Raw genomic sequence first — 22,818 nt, 5'->3', positions numbered from 1 at the left:
CTGTCATAGTTCACTGGGATTTAGAATATGAATGTCCCTCATGTGTTGACTTTTTAAAAAGTCTGTGTTTATCTCTAAAAAGATACAATACATCGGTGGCTTGTAAGCCTGCAATTATCCTTGTGAGATTTATAAGAATTTGGTTTAAATTCTGTTTTGTGTCACGGAAATACGAGAAGGAACTTTACTTATGTTTTGACGTTTTGATTATGTTTTGACGTTTTAATTATGTTTCAACGTTTTGATTATGTTGAATAATTGTACACAAAGTGTGAACACATGCGTATATGACTCAACAGTTCAGCGGTAACTCCAGACCAGATGCTGCTGTCATATTTACTGTCAGCTCAAATGCCCTTAAAGGCATGCGGATAATACGTTAATGCACCCCTGTTTTCTGCTTAAAGTTGATAGGAGCAAATGCCATAGCCATGAGCCATGTAGACTGGTCTATGTTTCCTTACCTTGACCTACCGTGAAGATCCGGGCTAGAATTGATCATCAGCAACTCATGCTTGTCGTAGGAGGCGACTTTGCTTGTGGTAAGAGGCGACTAACAGGATCGGGTGGTCAGGATTGTTGAATTAGTTGACACATGTCATGGTATCCCAGTAGCGTAGATCTATGCCCAAGGTTTCAATCATCGGAATGCCTGGTTCAGACTTGATTGTTTACAGACAGCCGTCGTATAGCTTGAATACTACTGAGTGCGGCGTTGAACAACAAACAAACAAATAAATAAACCCAACTTACCTTAACCCTGACTCTATCATCTACGAAATATGAATCTCCAAAACTAATTTAAAAAACATATCACACATTCAACGTCCTTCACAAAGTAGGCCTTATCAGTTTCAGGCGGCTTTTAAAGTGCACCCCCTGCTAACCCACTCGGTTTAAAACTCTTTTGATGGACATGTTTTCCGAAATGTCAAAATGAAAACACTAAGTTTTTGCTAAGTTTTTTTATCACCGTTTATCATATAGTGGTAAGAGTTCTCGGCAAAATAAGGCCAAGGAGTAAAAACGGTATCCGTTGGGGTCAATCACGGATAAATATATAAAGGTCAGGTAGTAAATACTTTCCGTGTTTACAAACTAATAATAATGGTGTCGCCCTTGTGTATCGCCGATCGAGTTAGGATTGACGATAAGCCTGGACAAAAAGTCCAAGATGCTGCAAATGAGTATCTGAAAGGACGTAACTATGGCCTCTCACAAGTGTGGCAACTTTGAAGATATCAATTCCCATTCCTGTTGTTGTAGACTCCTGTCCCTTGGGCTCAGTTCCTGAATTGAAAAACAGTTTGGCCGAAATGTGTCCGAAATTGTACCTTATTTCATTTTGTTGCTGTGTGGGATACCGGAATGCATTTCGTATTCCCGTTACAAAATATGATAGACCGTGCACAACAGCCGTGACGGCTTATAGATTAGAGTAGCTACCCTTTGATAAAGGGCAATTACTCTCGATGGATGGCCGCGACAGGTGAAACATCTTGTAGACAACTGTCTTTTTGCCTATACGGTAACACACCCTCGTGACAACCTCTGTATACCTTTCGTGTAATATTTTTTTCAAGAGTCTCCAGCATGGGGCAGCATTAGGCTAACTGTTGGATACTCGACAGATGCTACAATGCGCTCTGTATCGACGCTTTGATGAGCAGATGTTTAGCTGTTGACTTCTGAGCCCATACGTTTCCTAATTTAGACCAGGCCGCAGTGATGGTTCCATGATCACTGCTCCAGAAATACCTTAGACTGAGCCCATGTGGATGATCTGAAATAGGCTCAATCTGTAATTGTGATCGAACCACGCCTAAAACAACTCTCACAATTGCAATCGATTGCGTTCTTTGAGAAACGTAACATCCATTGATTTGATTACTTTGGTCATGAGGCGTCCTCTTACTTAAAGGAAAATATCTGGCCCAAACTTTGATAAGCCGTCTATTGGAGCACACCGAATCAGTATCCCCAGGGCCATCGATTTTGTGACCGTTCTTTCAAACCTGAAACGGAGATATGAGTACAACACTATGTTTCTTGAAACCTTATTGGGTATCTTCAGAGGAGGTTATTCTAGTGTGAGAGCAAGGGTCAAGCGTGGTTATTGATAACGCACAATGTTTCATTTTCCTAATGCGACTACCCAATTTTATTCTTCGCTTTCCCTTGATGCATGGCCTGTCCTGTCGCATGATGGAGATTAGACTGGGCAGAGCGACACGATAGCGTGCTCCAACCGCCTTGTGCCCGAAGTGTCAGCTCTTCTCTCATGACCCTCATAGTAGGAAGTAAGACCCTCATATAGTGTCGCACTATGACTGCAGAGTCAACCAAAGCTTTGTTTTTCAAACACACCCTTTTGAAACATCGTGTTTTTACTGTGGGTTGATGGTAGACATAAATCGTGAAGATTGATGTACATATCGCCTCGGCAGTGCCCCAGGGACGGGTTTCAGATCGGCGTATAGAAAATTAATGAACTGTCTAATGTGAGACTCCGATAGCCCTTAATCTTCCTTATTACCAGGCCCAAATCGAGGCCGTTTGCTCTTTCGATTACAAGTTAAGTCAAATTTAATTAAATGATGTGGGTGGTTTTGAATTATATCGACTGGTCTTTAGGACTGAACAAATTAAACTGTAATCCGTAAGCATCCCAATGCGGCACGTAGTATTTATAAACTTTCCATATGCTCATAAATACCCCAACATTGCCAATGTACGGCTTAAAGGGACTCTTCCAGCACTAATAGTGTGGTTTAATGTTCTGTAATGTTTAAAGTGAATTGCTCTATGCAGTTTTGCATCAGGTTGATGTCATAACACTAGGTTGCATTTAGTATTAAATATTATCCCCTGAACTGAATAGTAATGTGTCTTAAAAAAACATTACAATGTTCAAATGGTCCATTTAAAGAATATGCGGATGACTTTTTAGCAGATCAGTAATAAAAACAACTTCTTACAAATATTACAAATATAAATCTGTATAAAATATGAAGCTGAACTCAAGTGTATACATTGCAAGCGACAACATTACCCGGTGTCCCAATACTACATTAACGTACTCGTTAAAGTAGAATATTTGAAAGTAATTTATTTCATGCCAATTAACGTGTTCTGCATGGTCGTTGTATCAGTAATAAAAACAATTACGAACAAATATCACATCTGCATAAAACATGAAGCTGAACACAAGTGTCTGCATTGCCAGCGACCACATTGCGCTGTGTCCCATCACTGCATTTACGTTATGGTAGAATATTAAAGTATTTCATTCAATGCAGATTACCGTGTGCTGCATGGACGTTTTATCAGGAATATAAACAATTACAAACAAATATCACATCTGCATAAATTATCGAAATATGAACGCACCTCAGGCGTCAACATCACACTGATTCCCACTACTGCATTTACATTACAGCAGCATGTCCTGCATTATTTGATTCCGTCATGCATATAACAGTGTGCAGCACAAACGTAAATTACAATGCACATGTGCATATATGTGAGTGAGTATGGTTTTACGACACTTTTAGCAATATTCAAGCAATATCACGGCGGGGACACCAGAAATGGGCAATGCATATGAGAAGCTTTATGTATTTATTATTTCAAATACAACTGTAGCTAACCTTTCTGTTTAAATATTTAACCACTTCACATCCAATCGTTTGTATGGCAAGTTTGTGAGCAAATGTCTATTCATGCTTCCCAAGCCGTTATTATCTCTGGCAATACGACTGTAGTTGTCGACGATGCTGATAGAGGTTTTATTGGATTATAAAAAAATAATGATTTGATCGTTGTAACCGTATATTTATGTCTCTAATAAATAATGCATTAACTTTCTTCAGCAGATCATCAGTGCAAAACCCACCCAGTATTATAACGGTATATATCATCCCTGCTGTGTCAACACACTGAATCTATATATCGAATAATGATTTCTAATGATGGTAATATTCCGAGTTATTTGATAAAATAAATACGGGTTTGTAGACCACAGAGTTAAAAAACAAACAGTATTGGAACCAATCTTGATGTAAACAGTGTTGGTACGTATGGTGTTTACTAGGTACTAACCATCAGCTTACCCGGGACACAGAGAGCCATATTGAAAGTGTCGCATTCTACATTTCGGAACCCTCAGGGGGGAATAAGGGCAGTAATACTAAATCTAACAATCCATCACTAAGCGCCTTTTATGGAGCTGTAGGAAGCTCCATTGCTGCGTCGCTGTCAGGGGCCGCTTCCTCCACGTCCCCATGCTACCGTCGTGGAAACGTTGCACAGACAAGCTACATGATAAATGAGTCGCAAAGAGGGGATATGGAAAGTTGTGAAAATTACCTTTCTTTTGTCGTTTGAAAATATCGAATTTTCCAAGCAGATAAGATAGGTTCTGAGAACAAGGAAGGCATAGATGAGGATCTTGATAGGTCTCTGTTTCGCGTCGTCAATATTTGATGTGTTGCTGCAGGATTGGGCCTCCTCTATTACGGGACACTCCCTTGTTGAAAACTTTTATAGATCTTTCTTAAAAAGTTATCCTTTATCTAAGAAGCATGTGATCAAACTGGGATTTAATTACGTTGTACAATCAAAGCGAAGCGTCGCCGTGCAACACATCTGCGTCGGGAATACTGATGGAGGAGAAACAGTACCAGTGACGGGGCGTGTACCTATACTAGGGCTAATGTTTGCCCATCACTTAAACACGTAGTAACAAATGGTCATATAATACAGAAAACTAAGGTTATAACGAACTCAAAAGGGACCACTAAATTTAGTTTGTTATAACCGTAGTTCGTTATAAGCATATGTACATCATAACTACAGCATATATTCGGGACTAAAGAAATAAGTTCGCCATATCCTACATTTCGTTATAAGAGTGTTCGTTATAAACGTTGTTTACTGTATTTATCTTTGAATTGTCAAGGATAGCTCAACATGGATACCTTGTGTATATTCCTTTACAATTTTTCAAAGTATGTGAGAGTGATTGTGGTTTTACGCCACGTTTAGCAATATTCCAGCAATATCACGGCGGGGGACACCAGAAATGGGCTTCACACATTGTACCCATGTCGTGAATCGGGTTTTCGGCGTGACGAGCGAACGCTTTAACCACTAGGCTACCCGACCGACCCTGTTCAAAATAAAACAGGGCTATGCTGCGATAATGCATCCGTAATGTTAATGATATTAACAGGACATAATGGAATTACCTGGTATAACAAGTATTTAATTAACCTGTTATGACAGTAGTATAAGACTAACAAACACAAGTGATGGTATACCTGATAAATGATCTGTCAACCTAACACGTTTCTGTTTTTTCTGGCATGTATTTGTTTGACATAAACGACATCCATTGTCTACCTGACATAATACAAATGATTAGAACACCCGATAAAGGTGTCAGAACACAATCCTTATTCTACCTGGCACAACACAATATTTTAGTCTACCTGGCACAACACAATATTTTAGTCTACCTGTCACAAAACACTATTCTAGTTACCTGGCACAACACAATCTTTTTGCTACCTGGCACAACATAATATTTTTGTAAAACACAAAAGTATGATAAATGCATTGAAAATCTTATACTTAACAGTACAAAGTACTCTAGCCGATACCAAGGTTACGCAGAGCCTGCTGTTACTCAATCAATAGTGTATGTATTTGTGGATGAAGTTTCGGCAACCAATAATTCAACTTGAAGTATCCAAGGCGAACACGTGTGTAAAATGTGTCAATACTTCTCAGGAATATGTTTCATTTGATAGTGTACATAATATTTGCACCTTAGGTCGTGAATGTACATTTATCAAATTTATATGTTTGTCTAAACCCATTTTCTTGGCTAAAATAGAAGGGTTTACATTCAGTGAGTTATAAATATGAAATAAAGTCTAACTCTATCAATACCTTTCGCGATAACTGTCAATAAAATGCCTTCACATATGATGACGTCTTCTCATTGCGTAAATCCCGAAAAAACAATTTCCTCTGATTCAATGACCGTATGACGAAAAACTTGTTATAAGAGGATTATTTGTCTGTAGTTATATGGGATGTAGTTATAAGCTTAGTGTGCGCATTTCCATCGCATTGTAGAGCGCGGAATTATCATAATGCCACGTTATGCTGATCACATTGTTAAAACATTTTGTTCAATTTCAATTTCCTACCATCATGGTACAAAGAATATCTGTATAAAATTCTATTAAGTCGGATCAGTCATTCAATAAAACATAATCCCTTGAATTGTTTCTTGTCGTAGGGGATGTCCGTGTACCGTCAATAAATGACACAGCAATATAAAACTATTTTCCTAAAACCTCACCCTAACCGATTAAACGTCAACGGAAGATTACGACGTGAAATGCCCAAACCCCCCCGACTTGTATAGCTTGAACCATCGCCCGAGTGTCTCACAAGAAAGCGAAACTATCCACGAGAACAGGGTTTAATCTGATTGTGTATGTCTACAACACATCGATCCATTCAACAGTAAGCTCGAGCTTACTGTGTATTTACGATGGAAGTATTTTAATGAAGGCCATGAGGGACCTCCAGAGGCCTGACTTTAAATCTCAGGCGTTGAAGACACCGGGCTGTTCCAGCATTTGCATTTCTCTTAAAGACCTCATTAATGTTTTATGATCACTATAGTAATAGATTAAGCATCGATTTTATGGCTTGTGTTTGCGTTATATACCTTCGGATTTGTCATGGCAAAATTGCACGATTGCCCTAAATGATAAGCTAACTATTTCAGTAGCTGAAGGATGCCAATATGCTGACACAAGGACCACCCTGGGGCGTTGTTGCCCCTGCAAACGTTTCGCTAATTGAGTTTGACAAAACGGCTACGATGAGAGGGTCGTTGACTGAATAAATGTAGATCGGATTATCTATTTGGATTGGTGCTGCGCAATTGGTCACGAGGGAAGAGCATGTATTAGGCCTGTGTATCGCTATCATCATGCACTAGTGATCATACGGCACTGACAACATCATCTACACCGACTACTGCGTTGAAGGCATGCAGCATGCATAATGGATGACGGGGCTTTTATTTTTAGGGATTGGAAGATAGTGGTGTATAAGTGGGGTCACTTCTCAGAAGATGCAGATGTTTATATGCGTGGTGACTATCCTTGCGAGATGATGTGATGGGGAAATGGTTAGTGTGGTTGCTCGGCAACCAGAGTCTGGAGTTCAACAAACATGTTTAGCACAGCACAATACTGATTGTGTCTAACAGGTGTCACGTATTGCACAAGGAAATAATAAATGTTGGAAAGAAACGTTCAGTGTGTGTCATACTTTCATAAAGTTGAACATGTAATGCCTTGTAATTTATAAGTACCAGGTAGAAACGTTCAGTGTTTGTAAAACGTTCAATAAGTTCAATACGTAATGCCTTGTAATTTATAAGTACCAGGTAGAAACGTTCAGTGTTGTCAATTGTGCTTAATGTTGAACACGCAATGCCTTGTAATTAATAAATACCGGATAGAAACGTTCAGTGTTTGTCAAACGTTCATTAAGTTCAATACGTAATGCCTTGTAATTAATAAATACCGGATAGAAACGTTCAGTGTTTGTCAAATGTTGATTAAGTTCAATACGTAATGCCTTGTAATTAATAAATACCGGATAGAAACGTTCAGTGTTTGTCAAACGTTGATTAAGTTCAATACGTAATGCCTTGTAATTAATAAGTACCAGGTAGAAACGTTCAGTGTTTGTCACTTGTGCTTAATGTTGAACATGTAATACCTTGTTAATAATAAATACCGGATAGAAACGTTCAGTGTTTGTCAAACGTTCATTAAGTTCAACACGTAATGCCGTGTAATTTATAAGTACCAGGTAGAAACGTTCAGTGTTTGTCACTTGTGCTTAATGTTGAACACACAATGCCTTGTAATTAATAAATACCGTATAGAAACGTTAAGTGTTTGTCTATTGTGCTTAATGTTGAACATGTAATGCCTTGTTAATAATAAATACCGGATACAAACGTTCAGTGTTTGTCAAACGTTCATTAAGTTCAACACGTGATGCCTTGTAATTTATAAGTACCGTATAGAAACGTTCAGTGTTTGTCATATTTTCGTAAAGTTCAACACGTGATGCCTTGTAATTAATAAATACCGGATAGAAACGTTCAGTGTTTGTCAAACGTTCATTAAGTTCAACACGTAATGCCTTGTATCTAATAAATACTGTATAGAAACGTTCAGTGTTTTTCAAACGTTGATTAAGTTCAATACGTAATGCCTTGTAATTTATAAGTACCAGGTAGAAACGTTTAGTGTTTGTAAAACGTTCATTAAGTTCAACACGTGATGCCTTGTAATTTATAAGTACCGTGTAGAAACGTTCAGTGTTTGTCATATTTTCGTAAAGTTGAACACGCAATGCCTTGTAATTAATAAATACCAGGTAGAAACGTTCAGTGTTTGTCAAACGTTCATTAAGTTCAATACGTAATGCCTTGTAATTAATAAGTACCTTGTTGAACACGTAATGCCTTGTTAGTAATACTGGCCGGTTAATTGGGTTCTGGTTCTGTTCTGGTATTGTCAAACTTTTGTAACAATAAATACACAAAAAGGGCGCGAGATATAATATTATATGGGAAAATGTAAGGATTATTATTGCTAAACATTCCTTGTTCGGATGGTAATTGTAATTGTAATCAGATATGTTTGTAATGCTTTCAAAGTAAACACATATATCGATAATGATGATTATTGTTATTATACCTTCCTAAGTAAACATACATATACTGACGATGATGATTATCGTGGTGCTTATCACCACTTCCAATATGGACATTATTATTATTATTCTTATTATCAACTCCAAAGTTAACATACAAAATCGATAATAATGATATTATGATTATTTCCAAAACTAAAGATACTACCCGTCACATGACGATAAATATCGGGCAGGTCATCTCGACTCGATGGCTAGTCTCTGAAATAACACTTAGTGGTTGAGACAGGTCTGAAAGGTGGTGAAATGGCGGTATGATAAAGAACGTCAACAGGTATTGTTTAATGCACTTATGCACACCATCCTTTCATCAGACTAATTGATGCTGCTATATTCCCGACAGAAACGATGTAATTCCTGTGTCTGTGACCGTATCCGCCTGTGTACGATCCGGTCACAGACCTATTATCCGTGATTACAGGCCCTAACACACATAATACAACTATTAGATTCAACCTTATGAAAACATGGCGTTTTGTATCATGTGTCGGTGTCAATCGATAAAGCCTGTTTCGGGAGACTTACACATATTAGGATAACATTTTCATTTTCCGAGTCAACAGGATTATGGCTTCTTGTCCATGTACCTTGTCATAGAATGTCTGGCTCGTATCTACTTGAGATTGGCTGTGGTACTAAAGACTGGAAGCAATGTCCAGTGCATCAACGAGACCATACCTTCTAATAACCTTGTTCCGAGTTGGAGGTTCAGTAATTGTGTTGCCCTATTATCAAACACGAAGACTCATAATTACATTGTAAGGTGTGTTGTTTGTATGAAAAGGATTTGAAGAGGATTGATGTCTATGTTTTGATATGTTACTTCTTTTAAATATTTTTGGAATTTCATGTGCGATGTTATGGCGGCGAAGGCCCACTTGCCCCAATGATTATCTCCCCCTGTGTAGTCTACGGTTCCCTGTTGCCATCTCCAGTTCTCTCCCCTTTGGTGTTTCGGGCAGCGTAGGCCCCCATTAGCCAAAACCTGTTTTCCAACCTTTTTGGTTCATGTTTAGGCATATACATGTACATCTATGATCCCTTACTTGTCTCCCTTTAGCTCGGCGTAGGTATGACTCGCACAAAACACCTGGGTCAGATGGTCGACATGTCGATAATCAATAGTTATTGGTTTGGTTATCAGCAGTTATGTGAATCATTTTCATCATTGTACTCCTGGTGCGTGTAGGATCACACCATTAACCTCTGGTTTGTTCAGTCGTTGTACCAATATCCCTACATCCTTAATACCCATTCTTTCAAATACTCAGTACCCCCGTGACGATCCGGGTTAGAAATGGTCTTCAGCAACCTCGGCTTCTCCAAAGAGGCGGAATCGGGTGGTCAGGCGCGCTGACTTTGTTGATGCATGTCACCATGTCCCAATTAAGTAGATCGATGCTCATGATGTCAATAACTGGGTTGTCTGGTCCAGACCCAATTTGTTACAGAGCACCGTCATAAAGCTGGCATTGTCCGGCGTTAAACAACAAACGAAACAAAACACATTTACTCACTCACTGCAGCACGAACAGATGCCAGACCCGTCTCCGTCCCTCGGCCTATTGTCTGCTGAAAGAGCACAAACATTTGAACAAATATTCCAACCGGGTAGACAAGAATTACCACATACATAGACATTATGCAGTATTTGAAAGGTTCTTAACATTGCTTACTGTGTAGGGCATGGTGTGTAAAGTGCCTGTCTATATTGCATCTTGTGACGAATATACGCAAGCTTTACACTACATGGCCTGAACCGGCATTGATTTTTACCCATCTTTGAATTCTCACTGACACATTTTCCTCCTAACCACAGTAGACTAAAAGGGTTTAGTTAATTTTTAATGCCCGACCCCGATGGAGTCGTGTTGAAGGAAATGCACTACATCAAGTTATTGCTTTCCAAGGACGTAGCAGGATGTGGGGAGCTAGACACTGAAAACAGCTCTAAAACGTTGCGACAAGATTTCTCCTCTACCGACATTTAATTAAAGTGCTATCATTTATACCAATCCTTTTCCAGGGTTCTCTCCTCAAACAGTCAGCGTAATTGCACTTAGTGTTCTTGTATCATCTCGTTCTAGTCCCACGATGTCTCGCGAGAATATAAATTCTGTTATACGTAACACTTTCTCAACATGGAAAGGGCTTTTGGAAATGTGTCCCTCGGCCTTGCAGACATCTTCTCATTCGTAAAAAAACTCTCAGGGTGATTTCTTTAAATTGAGGTATTTTCCCCCGTGGCCTTCATCGCAACACCGGATATATTGTGTATACTGGGGCAATACATTTTTGTGAAAGCATTGATGGGATTACGGATTTCAATTTGAGCTCAAAAGGTAGTCAGTATTTTCTTCAGCTATTGTGCCTCACATTTGTGGGAAACACGTGTATCCAAGTGTCACAACTATGCAGAGTTGTGTCCCTTGACCATGTCAGGTTCTGTGTATTTTGGGTTCTCATGTTTAATTCGTACACAAATGCTATTCAATCATATCCATGATCACAGGTTTCAATAAGTGGAAACTATTAGCCACCCGTGTACCGTCCTCCCACGAGACATCACCCACAGTGATATATACTTAGATATTCAAAGCGGCATCCGACCCAGCACACATCACACGTTCTCGTATGTCGGAGATGATCTGTTTGCTCTCCATCGAGCTGTTTATCTTGATGCTTTTGTCATAGAAGTCCGACACAGAGGGACAAACTTTAACAGCTCAACTTGCATATCATCTGACTATATGTATTTTATAATATGTATTTTTTATAGTTAAGGTACTATTCATCCAGGTTTCTTCTGTTGCACTTTTAAAAGCATTTCATGCGTTAAAAGAGTTCTTACATTTCACCATGTGCAGTGAAAACCAATCACATATATACTCCTCGAAACAGGAGACGAATTACCATGTTTGGGAGTGTAATACGAGTTCAGTATTAAGACATGAAACCATAAGCGTAAACCACTACCTGGCACCTAATGTCCATGGATGGACATTTAAGCCCTCAGTGTAGCTTTCAAAAAGTTTTATGGAGGACATTTCCACATTTGACGCACCAGTGACAAACAATTCCCTATTTTGACTTGACCACATGTTCTCGTGTTTTTTCTGGTGCGTTTGTGACGTGTGCCACAGGTGGTGCAGGATACGCTCTCCTTTTCGCGAACACCTGGTATCATTACTATTTGATAGTGATTCATAAACACATGCTCATTACATGGTCAGAATCGTACGAATAAACTCGATTTCTATTGGATATCGAAAGGGTTTTGTCGCTTTAATTACGTGATAAACATGCACGTGCATTGATCCCGAGATTGTTGTGTTCCTGTATTGTTCTGCATTTGGTCGTTGCTACGTAATGGCAACATATGAATGTATTAACTTGTTACCAAATAGACAATATCTCCATACATATTTTACCCGCTACTTCATATGTGAAGATGAATATAACCCATGCCTTTCTTTTTTGGGGGTGAGTATATATCTCGTTTTGATCAGTCACACATGTAAATGGTGAGTAAAGCCATTTGAAAGAGAAGTATGTAGCATAATGTCGTTTTGCTGTTGGTGGAAGAATGGTTGTAATTGGTTGAGTTTGGCCGGCTAATGAATATGCTATCGTATCACAGGTTCAAGTTTGTGCAGACCTGAAGAACTATATATCTCCACTTTTAGATCGATTCCCTCTCACCTGTAAACAGTTTACCGTGCGTCTGAGGAGCATGCGGCGTTTACTTACGTCAAGAAAAAGAATATGTCCAGTCAAATGCAAATACCAATTTCTTATACCTGTCTAGGAATCTGCAAGCGTGTTTGAGAATCCGGCGCAAAATATATTCAAGGTTTGATGATCTTGGAAAATCGATGCTGCACAAATTTAACATTCTGCATCATCTATAAATGTCCATGGCCATCTAACAACTGCAACGAGACACTGTCTTTTTCTGAAAGACTCTTTCGGATAAGTGCTTTTTAAAAATATATTTAAATCGTTTATGTAATTATGATTTTTTTGTCAGTGGATATGAACGCCGAACATGATCTTCAAAGTCATGGCAATCGTTTTCTCTCGAATAGCTTAAGAGTAAAGGCATATCGCGATATATCAATGACACCTGTTGTTCCTTTGTGAATTATTTATTGGAAACGGATACTTATGTGTACCAAACTTGGAGAAACAATATTTTACATGTAAATATAGGTGTATAACACCCAACTCTTGATATTCATCTGATCAACTGCATGGTCCATTTGTATTTGCTCTTTGTCAGATCACTGTGCCAATGACATAACCAACATGGTTTCTTTGTTCAAAGAATATGCAATGAAGGCATGTACACAACAGAATCAATACACATTGATCAGACACCATGTCAATCACACACTAAGGACATTAAATACTGCATGTATTGACAATCGAGCCTCACTTGTTCGGCATTCCTACACTCCGACTTGCGTGCTTGGTCTGAGCAGCATTCTTGTCGGCAGTACCTGCGGGTATTAGAAGGCAATAACCTTCAACAAAGAGAATGCCTATCATGCCTAATGATGGCATTATAGCAGCCTGTGTTAAGTACGATCTGTAATTTATCCTCAAGTGAAAGCAGACTTTGAGTTGGCAGGGTTTCATGGCTGTGTTTACGTGGGTCATTGTGCACATGAGCCGGGCCGTGCAACCCACCTTCCGCCCGGGAAACGTTGTGGCCAACAGAACCAGTTGCGTGTTAGATTGTCCCGTGTCACGCAAAGCCCTGCTTGCTCATGGCGGACTTGCGTGATTTTAACAAGTACAATTAATTAAATTGTAGGTTCAATCGGTCTGAGAAGGTCCACTTTAGGATTCAGTCAAAGGTCACAATGGTCTGGATAGCGTGATATATAATTCAGCAGAAAGTTGGTAAACTGCAACATGAAATGTCCTAATACCGTTGCGCTGTTGCAATAAATTGATCTAACCACAACCAAGAGGTCACGTTTTACTACGCAGTACACCCAACCATCGTCGTCATAGGAAAACATGATGTGATTTGACAGTATTTCATGTTGTATGTTAAATGACTCGTTTTTGAATAATAACTTCTATTAACCTTTCTTGAAGGACTATCATTAAGTATTACGTTAACAGCATGCATAAGGGCAATTAATGTATAACTTGTAAAGATCAAAGGTTTTATGAAAAACGCTCATCAATTATTTGTTGCAAGTCCCCGCTGTTTCATCGTTATTCAAGTATAGATCCTCAAACCCGATGCCTCCTAAATCGATTTAAAAGTGATGGATTGTTGTGTTAGTCTGAATGATCGATGATGGTATCCTTTCAAACAATATCCTTCCGAACTGAAAATATTGTGCGTTATTGCATAGGCTTAATGAAAATGACATAATTAGTCTCGCTGTTCCTCTTATTTACATATTAATATGAACGTTTGGAAGCATACCAAATACATCTGAAAGGTTTGATTATTAAAAAAAGAGCCATAATGCAAGCGAGTGGAATCTCAGGTCAAAGGTGTCCAATCTCAAGTATTGATTTGAGAAGTGACATTTTTATTTCTCGCTGTTTTCTGAGCCAATGAAATGTCTTCGGGAAGGATCTGCTAATAACTGTTCTCCAGATTTTCTCAGATTCGGAATTTAGTTCAAATATGTGAGTGAGACACGATGAACGCTTCGAGCCTCTACCATCCGTCTCAGTGGCACCAAGATTTCAATTTTGTATGGACGTGTCACTCCGTGACGACCCCTTTGCTACACCGTTTTTTCTTTGAAAGGATGTTTTCATCTCTGAGCCGCCATGTATCTCCCCTCAATCTCCGGCAGTCACAAAACAGCCATGTTTGTCATGTGCTGAGTCCCAGCTGACAAACATACAAAAAAATTGTCAAGTATCATTCTCTTTGAGTAGAAAGCCAAAGCTGTTCCATGGCTCTTCTTTTACGTTACATTGTTCTGGGGACAGACTTATTTTCTCCAACGGGACTCAGAGTCGGGCGATTCACTTAAGGGATAACATTGTGGAAAAGAGATATTTATGTTTTTGTAAGGGGAATAGCAATTTTTCTTTTGTAATGGAGCTTATTGGGTATCAGTTTCGTCTAGTCGAATGTTCTCTTTAGGTGAGCGTTGAGGAGTGTGTGTGGCTGGATATGTTTCCTAGTATGTACTAATCTGTGCTAGGGCAACTGAAGGAGAAAAGCAATGTGTACCAAGAACAGAAAACGGTCTGAGTGGCATCGTTGTCTGATGGTAAGCTGACACTGAAAGAGATGATAACGTCAGCCCTGTCTATATTCTGCCTATAAGCAGTTCCAAATTGGTAAAACGGTACAATGGATAAAAGTGTTCAAATCAATCAGATCATCTATGAAATGCTATTAGATTTTGTTACGCTTGTGATGTTCGGATCAGCACGCATATATGCGTTATTACTCAAGGCTAGAACATATTACTTCACTGGGTTAATTGTTATGGACAAAAGCAAACATAGTTACATTGATGCTTAGCGATTTTGATGATAGCGATAACTAGCTGGGAAACACTGCTACAGCTATTACAAAAATATAATGGAAATCAATGGTATCATGTGAACGTTTGTGTACCTTTGACAGTATGAATACAATAACTGTAAACGCCTTTTGTATAACCCCTTAGGAATTCGGTCGGAAAAAAGAAACACCTTACTCAACCATTTACAATTCTTTTCACATTTCATGCACAGACTGAACAGCTGAATTTCAGTGCCTTTTATTGGAATTTCTCAGGTCGGGCGAGCTTGAGTTATGAGTTGAGAAAAAAACGTTTTAAAAGTTTAGGCACGCATCAAACTGTGGTCGTTGTGGCGATTAGAAACATGAAACTAACAAATGGTGCAACATCCATGTAGGTTGTCCCATAATAATAGAAACTTCTTGCACTTCATGTTTTGTGAGACGCTATTATTGAATTGATATGGGCTGGATCTGCATATAAATTCCTCTAAATGACACGGCTTCTGTTCGGATACCGAGTTCAAAAACATTATTCCAGTTCCTCAAACCCAGAAAGTGATCGTGTGGAGACACTTGATATGCTCTCCAACCCACCTCCCTCAAAACCTAATTATTTTGAATGATTCAACATCAAGGGAAAATCAGTGAAAATCCTAATTTCTGTTTTTTTCTTTAATCTCCATTTTGCTATAGAATTATTAAAGAGATAGCGGTAAACACAACCGAAGGAGCTGCCCAACCTCTCAAGTGATTCTCCTCTAACATCCTTTGATGACTGAGCTTCGCAGACCCTAACACAATCACTCCAACAGAACAAACACACTCTCGTCAACAGAAAACCAACTACAATCTTTAAGACAAGGCATATACATTACATTTGGCAATGAATTGAATAATCCCCATTTCAGCATCAGTTTGATTACGGAATCCTACATTGATGGACTACAAACCAAGTCAGATATCACTTGTAGAAAACAAGTAATTGTCTATTACTGAGATTACTGTTTCCAATATGGAAATTGACACTCGTCCACTTGTTATTTTTGCAAGGTGTGAGATGCATTTGGTTCTCACGTGATCTTATCTTGAGGCTTTGAAGAGACATTGTAGCGAACTTGTGGAGAATTTGGGCCCTAGTACATGAGTATTTCAGCAATAAAGCGGGGTGCCAGCTTGATCTGGGAGGACAAGTGATGCAGGTCTTAGACGTTTTTGGTGGAACCCACGAGCACGGGCTAGAAACATAAATAGGGCGTTGTACAGGCGTTTTATACGTATTTTTATTGGTGTTGTAGAGGAGTTGCAGCGGCATTGTATTAGCGTTGTAGTGACCTTGTCAATGAGTTGTGGAGACGCTGTAGAATGGTTGTAGAGAGGTTGTGGAAACATTGTAGGGGCACCGTAGACGGATTGTGGAAACGTTGGAGAGGCATTGTAGAGACGCTATAGACCTGTTGTAGAGACGTTGCAAAGACGTCGTAGAGGCGTTGTAGTCGGATTGTAGAGACGTTGTAGTGACCTCGTAGATATGCGATAGACAGGTTGTAGAGACATTGTAGAGATGCGATAGAAGGGTTGTACAGGCGTTAGAAAGACGTTGTAGCGGCGTTGTTGAGGCGCTGTCAGTGGGTTGTAGCGACGTTGAAGAGATGCGATAGACGAGTTGTAGTGGCGTTGTAGAGGTGTTGTTCAAACATTGTAGAGGCGCTGTGGAAGACTTGTAGACGGGTTGTAGAGACGCTGCGGTATGGTTGCAGTCGGGTTGTAGAGACGTAGAGGCACCGCAGGCAGGTTGTAGAGACGTTTTAGAGGCGCTGTAGACTGGTTGTAGTGGGGTTGCAGACGGGTTGCAGAGGCGTTATAGATGCGTTGTAGATATGCTGCACCTGACTGTAGAGACGCCTGGTGTAAGGGGGGAGGGGGGGGGGGGGGGGGGGGAGACGCCGTGGAGAACACTGAAGAGACAGTGTAGAGGAACTTGTAATGCGATTTAGAGGACTTGTAATGCGATATGGAGACGCTGTGTAGACAGCTGTGCATGCCACACTATAGGACAATGTTAATGATATTGTGAGAAGTGAATGTGAACAGGCAACTCCTCACAGGGTTCCGTGCGAGGAACCGTGTACCATGACCAGGTCGATTTATCGGTTATTCATTGATGTCATACTTAACGTTACTTGTGTGCCATCATTTACCCCATAACATATCTCCATTGCATATTATCTCCTCACGGCGAGATGGGTAAATGCGACTCGAAAGACAAGTTGAATAAAGGAACACAAGATTGTATCTTTATCTTTAGTAAACTTTCTATTTATGTCGAGTAATATTCAAGCAGCTCATTTTCACAACTTTTGAGGGACAATCAAGAAGCATACAGCTCTTATTTAAAAGTTGTTGCATCATGGTTACATCATTCAAGGCCTTATTACGACTTTCAAAACGTTTTAGGGTAAACAAGTGGAGGATATTAATTTTTCAAATTTGAAGCATCAGCCACTGAAGTGATGTCTGATGCAATATCATATTTTGAGCCGCTTATTTAGGCGACTGTCCCTTGCCTTTGAATGTATTTGTGACGGGTGACACTAGTGGGGCAGGATACGCCCACCTTATCATTAATAATTAACTGTGGTATATGAACACCTGCTTATGTTCCAGTCGAAATTATGGATCATGATTATGGAAATTGTTTTGTCACTTTAAGTCTCTTCCTTATGTTACCAAGGGGCGGTCGGGTAGCCTTATGGTTAAAGCGTTCGCTCGTCACGCCGAAGACCAGGATTCGATTCCCGACATGGTTACAATGTGTGAAACCCATTTCTGGTGTCCCCCGCCGTGATATTGCTGGAATATTGCTAAAAGCGGCGTAAAACCACACTCACTCACTCATTCCTTATGTTATATATCTACTTTCGGAATAAGATATATGTTTTATATCCCTCGAATGCATATGATGAGCCATACTCATACATTGTCATGGCTGCATTATAAAGTTATTCTTCCACCATAAGACAGTCCAAGCTCACCCCATATTAACACTGTGCAGGGGAGAACCCCACTGGTGTTAGTATCTACGTATGATTAACATGGATGAAGAACCGGTAATCAGCTGAAAAACTATTTCTATCACAACAAATTTGCTTTAGAAATGTTTGACGTTTTATTGGCTATTAAATATTGCGATTTCAAACTGACTGATTTTCATTCTTGATTTGTTTGGACAAACAACCATTATGCAGAAAATGATAAAAAGCGACATGAACGGCAGACTGTTTGATTAACTCTCAGTTGGGGTATGCACGACTGACAAAATGACGACATGAACGACATTGCATCACTCTGTAGTCTACTGCACAGACGTTTTGACCTGTCTGCACTGTGATCGGAGGCGGTCTTTGCTGTATTTTGTATATCGAGCCGAACAAATGGAAAACTGTTCAGTGTCATGACACAAGCTTCAATTAGTATGAGTGCATGGCCAGGGTTTAACGTCACATCGAACAATATTTCTGTCATTATGACCACGGGTCTGATAACACGGAAAGGAAGTCAGACGTTTGCCATGTTGGTGATAATCACGAACACTGTGCTGACAAACCAAGTTTCATTGTCGAGGTAAATCTGGTATTCGAATATAAAAACATCAAAGCCAAAGTATTACCAGGCTCGATTATAGGACGAAACTGATTGGGCGTAAAAGGCAAAATAGCTGTGAAAAATATATGAATGGATCACTGAAAATCTGTTATTACACCAGGTGTGCGCGACAAGCATGTCTTGCTAGCGTTCTGAGGATCCTGGCACAGTAGTGTGGAGAAGGGTTGTGAAAGGAAGGATAACGTAAAGCATATAGAATTAGGACAGTTGTAAAACCCACGAGAAACAGTATGATTGTAACTGACGAAGCTGCATCGTCGAATCAATCAGCGCTATAGTTGACGGGACATTGATCATGTGTTGTGTATTAGTGCGCCGTGGATGAAATATCAACGTCTACAGTGTGGATGGGCGCAGATTATTGATATAAGAACAATGCATGACACTGCAAATATGTTATCTAGTATTTTGCGCTCACCGAAAATAATTTGGAGAGTCGTGTTTATATATTCTTTATCAATCCCTGATACTGTTAGATAGCCAGCATACAAATATACATACCACCTTAAACACTTTATGACTGAAACTGTCAGTCACATATTCAATTTGTTTCAAGTATAGCATTCTAGTGTTGTCATGTTAATATAACTTTATTAGAGCTTAATGAATAATATTATTAACAACTACAACTGTATCTATATCTTCTTTCCAGATGGATACGATGCCAAAATAAGCTTCGATAAGTCTGGCAACGCCCCAGGCCGCTACACCATCATGAACTTCCAGAGGAACAGAACCACCCGCCAGTACGAGTACCGAGAGATAGGGCGTTGGGCTAACAACCTGGAACTGGACATGGAGAAAATCATCTGGGCAGGAGGAACCTACGATGTCCCGACGTCCAGGTGCAGCGAGCCTTGTAAGGAGGGCCACATCAAGAACATGCGCTCTGGAGACCAATGCTGCTGGATTTGCACCAAGTGTCTCCCTTGGGAGTACGTGAAGGATGAGAAGACTTGCGATCCATGTGAGGACGGGAAATGGCCCTATGAGAACAAGACTGGTTGCTTTCCTCTGGAGATCGAACATATGACATGGAATACGTTATTTGCCATTATTCCCATCTGTTTGGCTGGTGTGGGAATACTCGCAACCTCCTTCACTATCTCACTATTCGTCATGTTCAATGACACTCCTGTTGTAATGGCTTCTGGTCGAGAACTGAGTTACATGTTGCTCAGCGGATGCCTCTTCTGCTATCTTATGACATTTGTCCTGCTTGCAATGCCCTCATCAGTTGTTTGCGCCTTCCAGAGATTTGGTGTTGGTTTTGGATTTTCAATTGTATATTCAGCACTTTTGACTAAAACCAATAGAATTTCAAGGATATTTGAAAGTGCAAGGAAGTCTGCAAAAAGACCTCCTTTCATAAGTCCGAAATCACAGATTGTGATAGCGGGAATCCTTATTTCAATACAAGTACTGTTTACCTCAGTATGGCTTCTACTGGAGCCCCCAGGGACCAAGTTATTCTACCCAGATGAGAAAAAAGCACAGATTATTCTGAAGTGTAAAAGTGATGACATCTCATTTTTAGTTTCCTTAGTGTATAATATGCTCCTCATTATAATATGTACGATATATGCCGTGAAAACGAGGAAGATTCCAGAGAACTTCAACGAATCTAAATTCATTGGATTTTCCATGTACACAACATGTATTATATGGTTGGCATTTGTGCCGATCTACTTCGGAACACTGAATTCCTTTAAGGTACGTATTTCTATACATCTGAGTTTCTATGTATTACTTGTGTCAAGCTACTTACAAATATATTGACAAGAGTTTGGGATTTACCTTAATAATCATCAAACAAAGGTTACAAGCAGTTAAAAATTAGTTCCATTTTCTGATCAGAAGAATACAAAAATAATAAGAAAATATTTATACATTTACTGAAGCCACATTTTGATTAGCGCTTGCCTGACAACCTACATGTACTCCGCAAAAGAAAGAAAAAAACCGCTAGTTCAGAATAGGATCGGAAGGAAGAAGTAATCACTTCTTCACGTGAGGATAGCGCGCCCAGTTGTACCACAAGACCTGGTTCATCTTTGATGGGGCAGTAAGTCCTGATTATTTCACATAGTCAGTATCGACAATTCCATTTGCTAAAGATTATATTTACGACAAACTCGCACTGTTTGCAATGTGGGACGCATCAAAACTAAGTCGCATCTAGAATTCAATCGTAGCGTAGTGGTAGCATCCTTGCGAAAAAAGAAAGTTTAATTATCTAATGGAGTTGCGCCACCAGAACCGGGTTTAGGAACGCGATTGTGATGCTTATCCCCCTTCAGAGGGATTCGTCCCGATCACCAATGTATTCTGTACACGATGCAGTCCAAAACATCGTTGCCGAAAGACATTAAGTCCGACACACGTTTGAACGTTTTTTTTCACAGCTTTCGTTTTTTATTTGTTTATGTTCTATAATGTAACTAATGGTATCTCGCAACCTCAACCATGTCTTGATTAAAATATATTATTTTCAAAATCAACTTTCTTGGCAATAACATCCGATCTCTTGATGAAAATACTGACAGGTTGCAAATCATTGACATATCATTCAAACAATTTTTTTTTACAAGAATATCACTGTAGAAAACAAGTACCTTTCTATTCGTATGTGTTGCAAAAAATATTTACATCAGATCACTATTACTGACATCATAGTAGAAGTCTGAGGCGCCCAAGTCGCTGTGCAGAGTTGCGTCCCTTAGGCGTGTCAAAAACCTATGGTCGTGGGTTCAAATTCCAGATTCGTCCTTATTATGTTTCCAGATTTGTCAGCACCATGCCCTTGCTAGTGGGTGTCACCATAGTGATTAACGCCTCAGACCTCATCACGGCTGTCTTTCCTCACACATCAAGCTGACAGGCCATGAAAATAAATGCTAAAATACTCTTGGGCCATTCACTCACTGTAGATCCATGTTTAGCTTTAATCCTTAATAACAAAAGGAATAAGAGACGCAATGACGTCATTACACCGACGGTCATCGTTTTGCTGGAACAACACTCATTCAAAGTGTTGCTGGAGCTGCAATTATCACTTTCAAAATTAATTTCAACAAATCCAATCGACAAACATGTCACGGGCGATGTACACTGCAAGAGACTATATGGTATTTGATTTGCCAAGCTTTAAAATCAACACGTTCCTCTTCTGATGTACTTCTTCGTTTAGCACTGCGTTGCATTATGTTAAGGGGCCGAACATTGGATATTCCCCGGTGTGTGTGTATGTTGTGTGTGTATGTGTGCGTTGTGTGTTTGTGTTTGCGTTTGTGTTTTGTGTGTGTGTGTGTGTGTGTGTGTGTGTGTGTGTGTGTGTGTGTGTGTGTGTGTGTGTGTGTGTGTGTGTGTGTTTTGGGATTTTCTCTGTAGATTAGCTATTGTTACCAACACCAGTTATTTTCCAACTTAAAACGTTGAGCCTGATTTTTCTAAAGAAAACACCTTGCAACAATGTATTTTTGTGGCAGACATTTTCTTATTTTCAACGCTCTGAAGCATAACTATTTTTTTATATTGACAAGTTATATTAAACCCCATCCAACATCCCCAATATAAAACCCTAAATGACTAAAACGTCGCGATACTAGAGCGTTCTTTACGCCGGACAGGAAATGTTTCGGAAATAATCTATAGCACGTGGGTTTCTTTATGTCTATATCGTTCATTTATGACCCCTCCAGCTGAACACAGCTAGTCCGGATCTGATGCCCCTTCACCTTCTGATTGACATTTGGAACACATTATCGACTGAAATTATATGATGAAAATTCCCCTCCCGTCAGGGCGACGGAACGTAAACAGTTCGGTTTAAC

The 22,818-nt window shown here is 39.6% G+C and overlaps 1 protein-coding gene across 2 annotated transcripts in view; it reads left to right on the top strand.

Moving 5' to 3' along the window:
- LOC139445567 (metabotropic glutamate receptor 3-like) overlaps nucleotides 1–22,818 on the top strand; it is a 94,091-nt gene that overhangs the window by 50,783 nt on the left and 20,490 nt on the right. For both annotated transcript variants that reach the window (XM_071226724.1, XM_071226725.1), the window contains one exon: nucleotides 19,638–20,698. In XM_071226724.1, the coding sequence (XP_071082825.1) occupies nucleotides 19,638–20,698 (1,061 nt within the window). The remainder of the gene's footprint in view (nucleotides 1–19,637; nucleotides 20,699–22,818) is intronic.

This window comes from Haliotis cracherodii, unplaced genomic scaffold (assembly GCF_022045235.1).
Source record: "Haliotis cracherodii isolate W230 unplaced genomic scaffold, xgHalCrac1.p SCAF_6, whole genome shotgun sequence".
In the NCBI taxonomy this organism is placed as follows: Eukaryota; Metazoa; Mollusca; class Gastropoda; order Lepetellida; family Haliotidae; genus Haliotis; species Haliotis cracherodii.
This window is presented reverse-complemented; position numbering and strand designations above follow the sequence as displayed.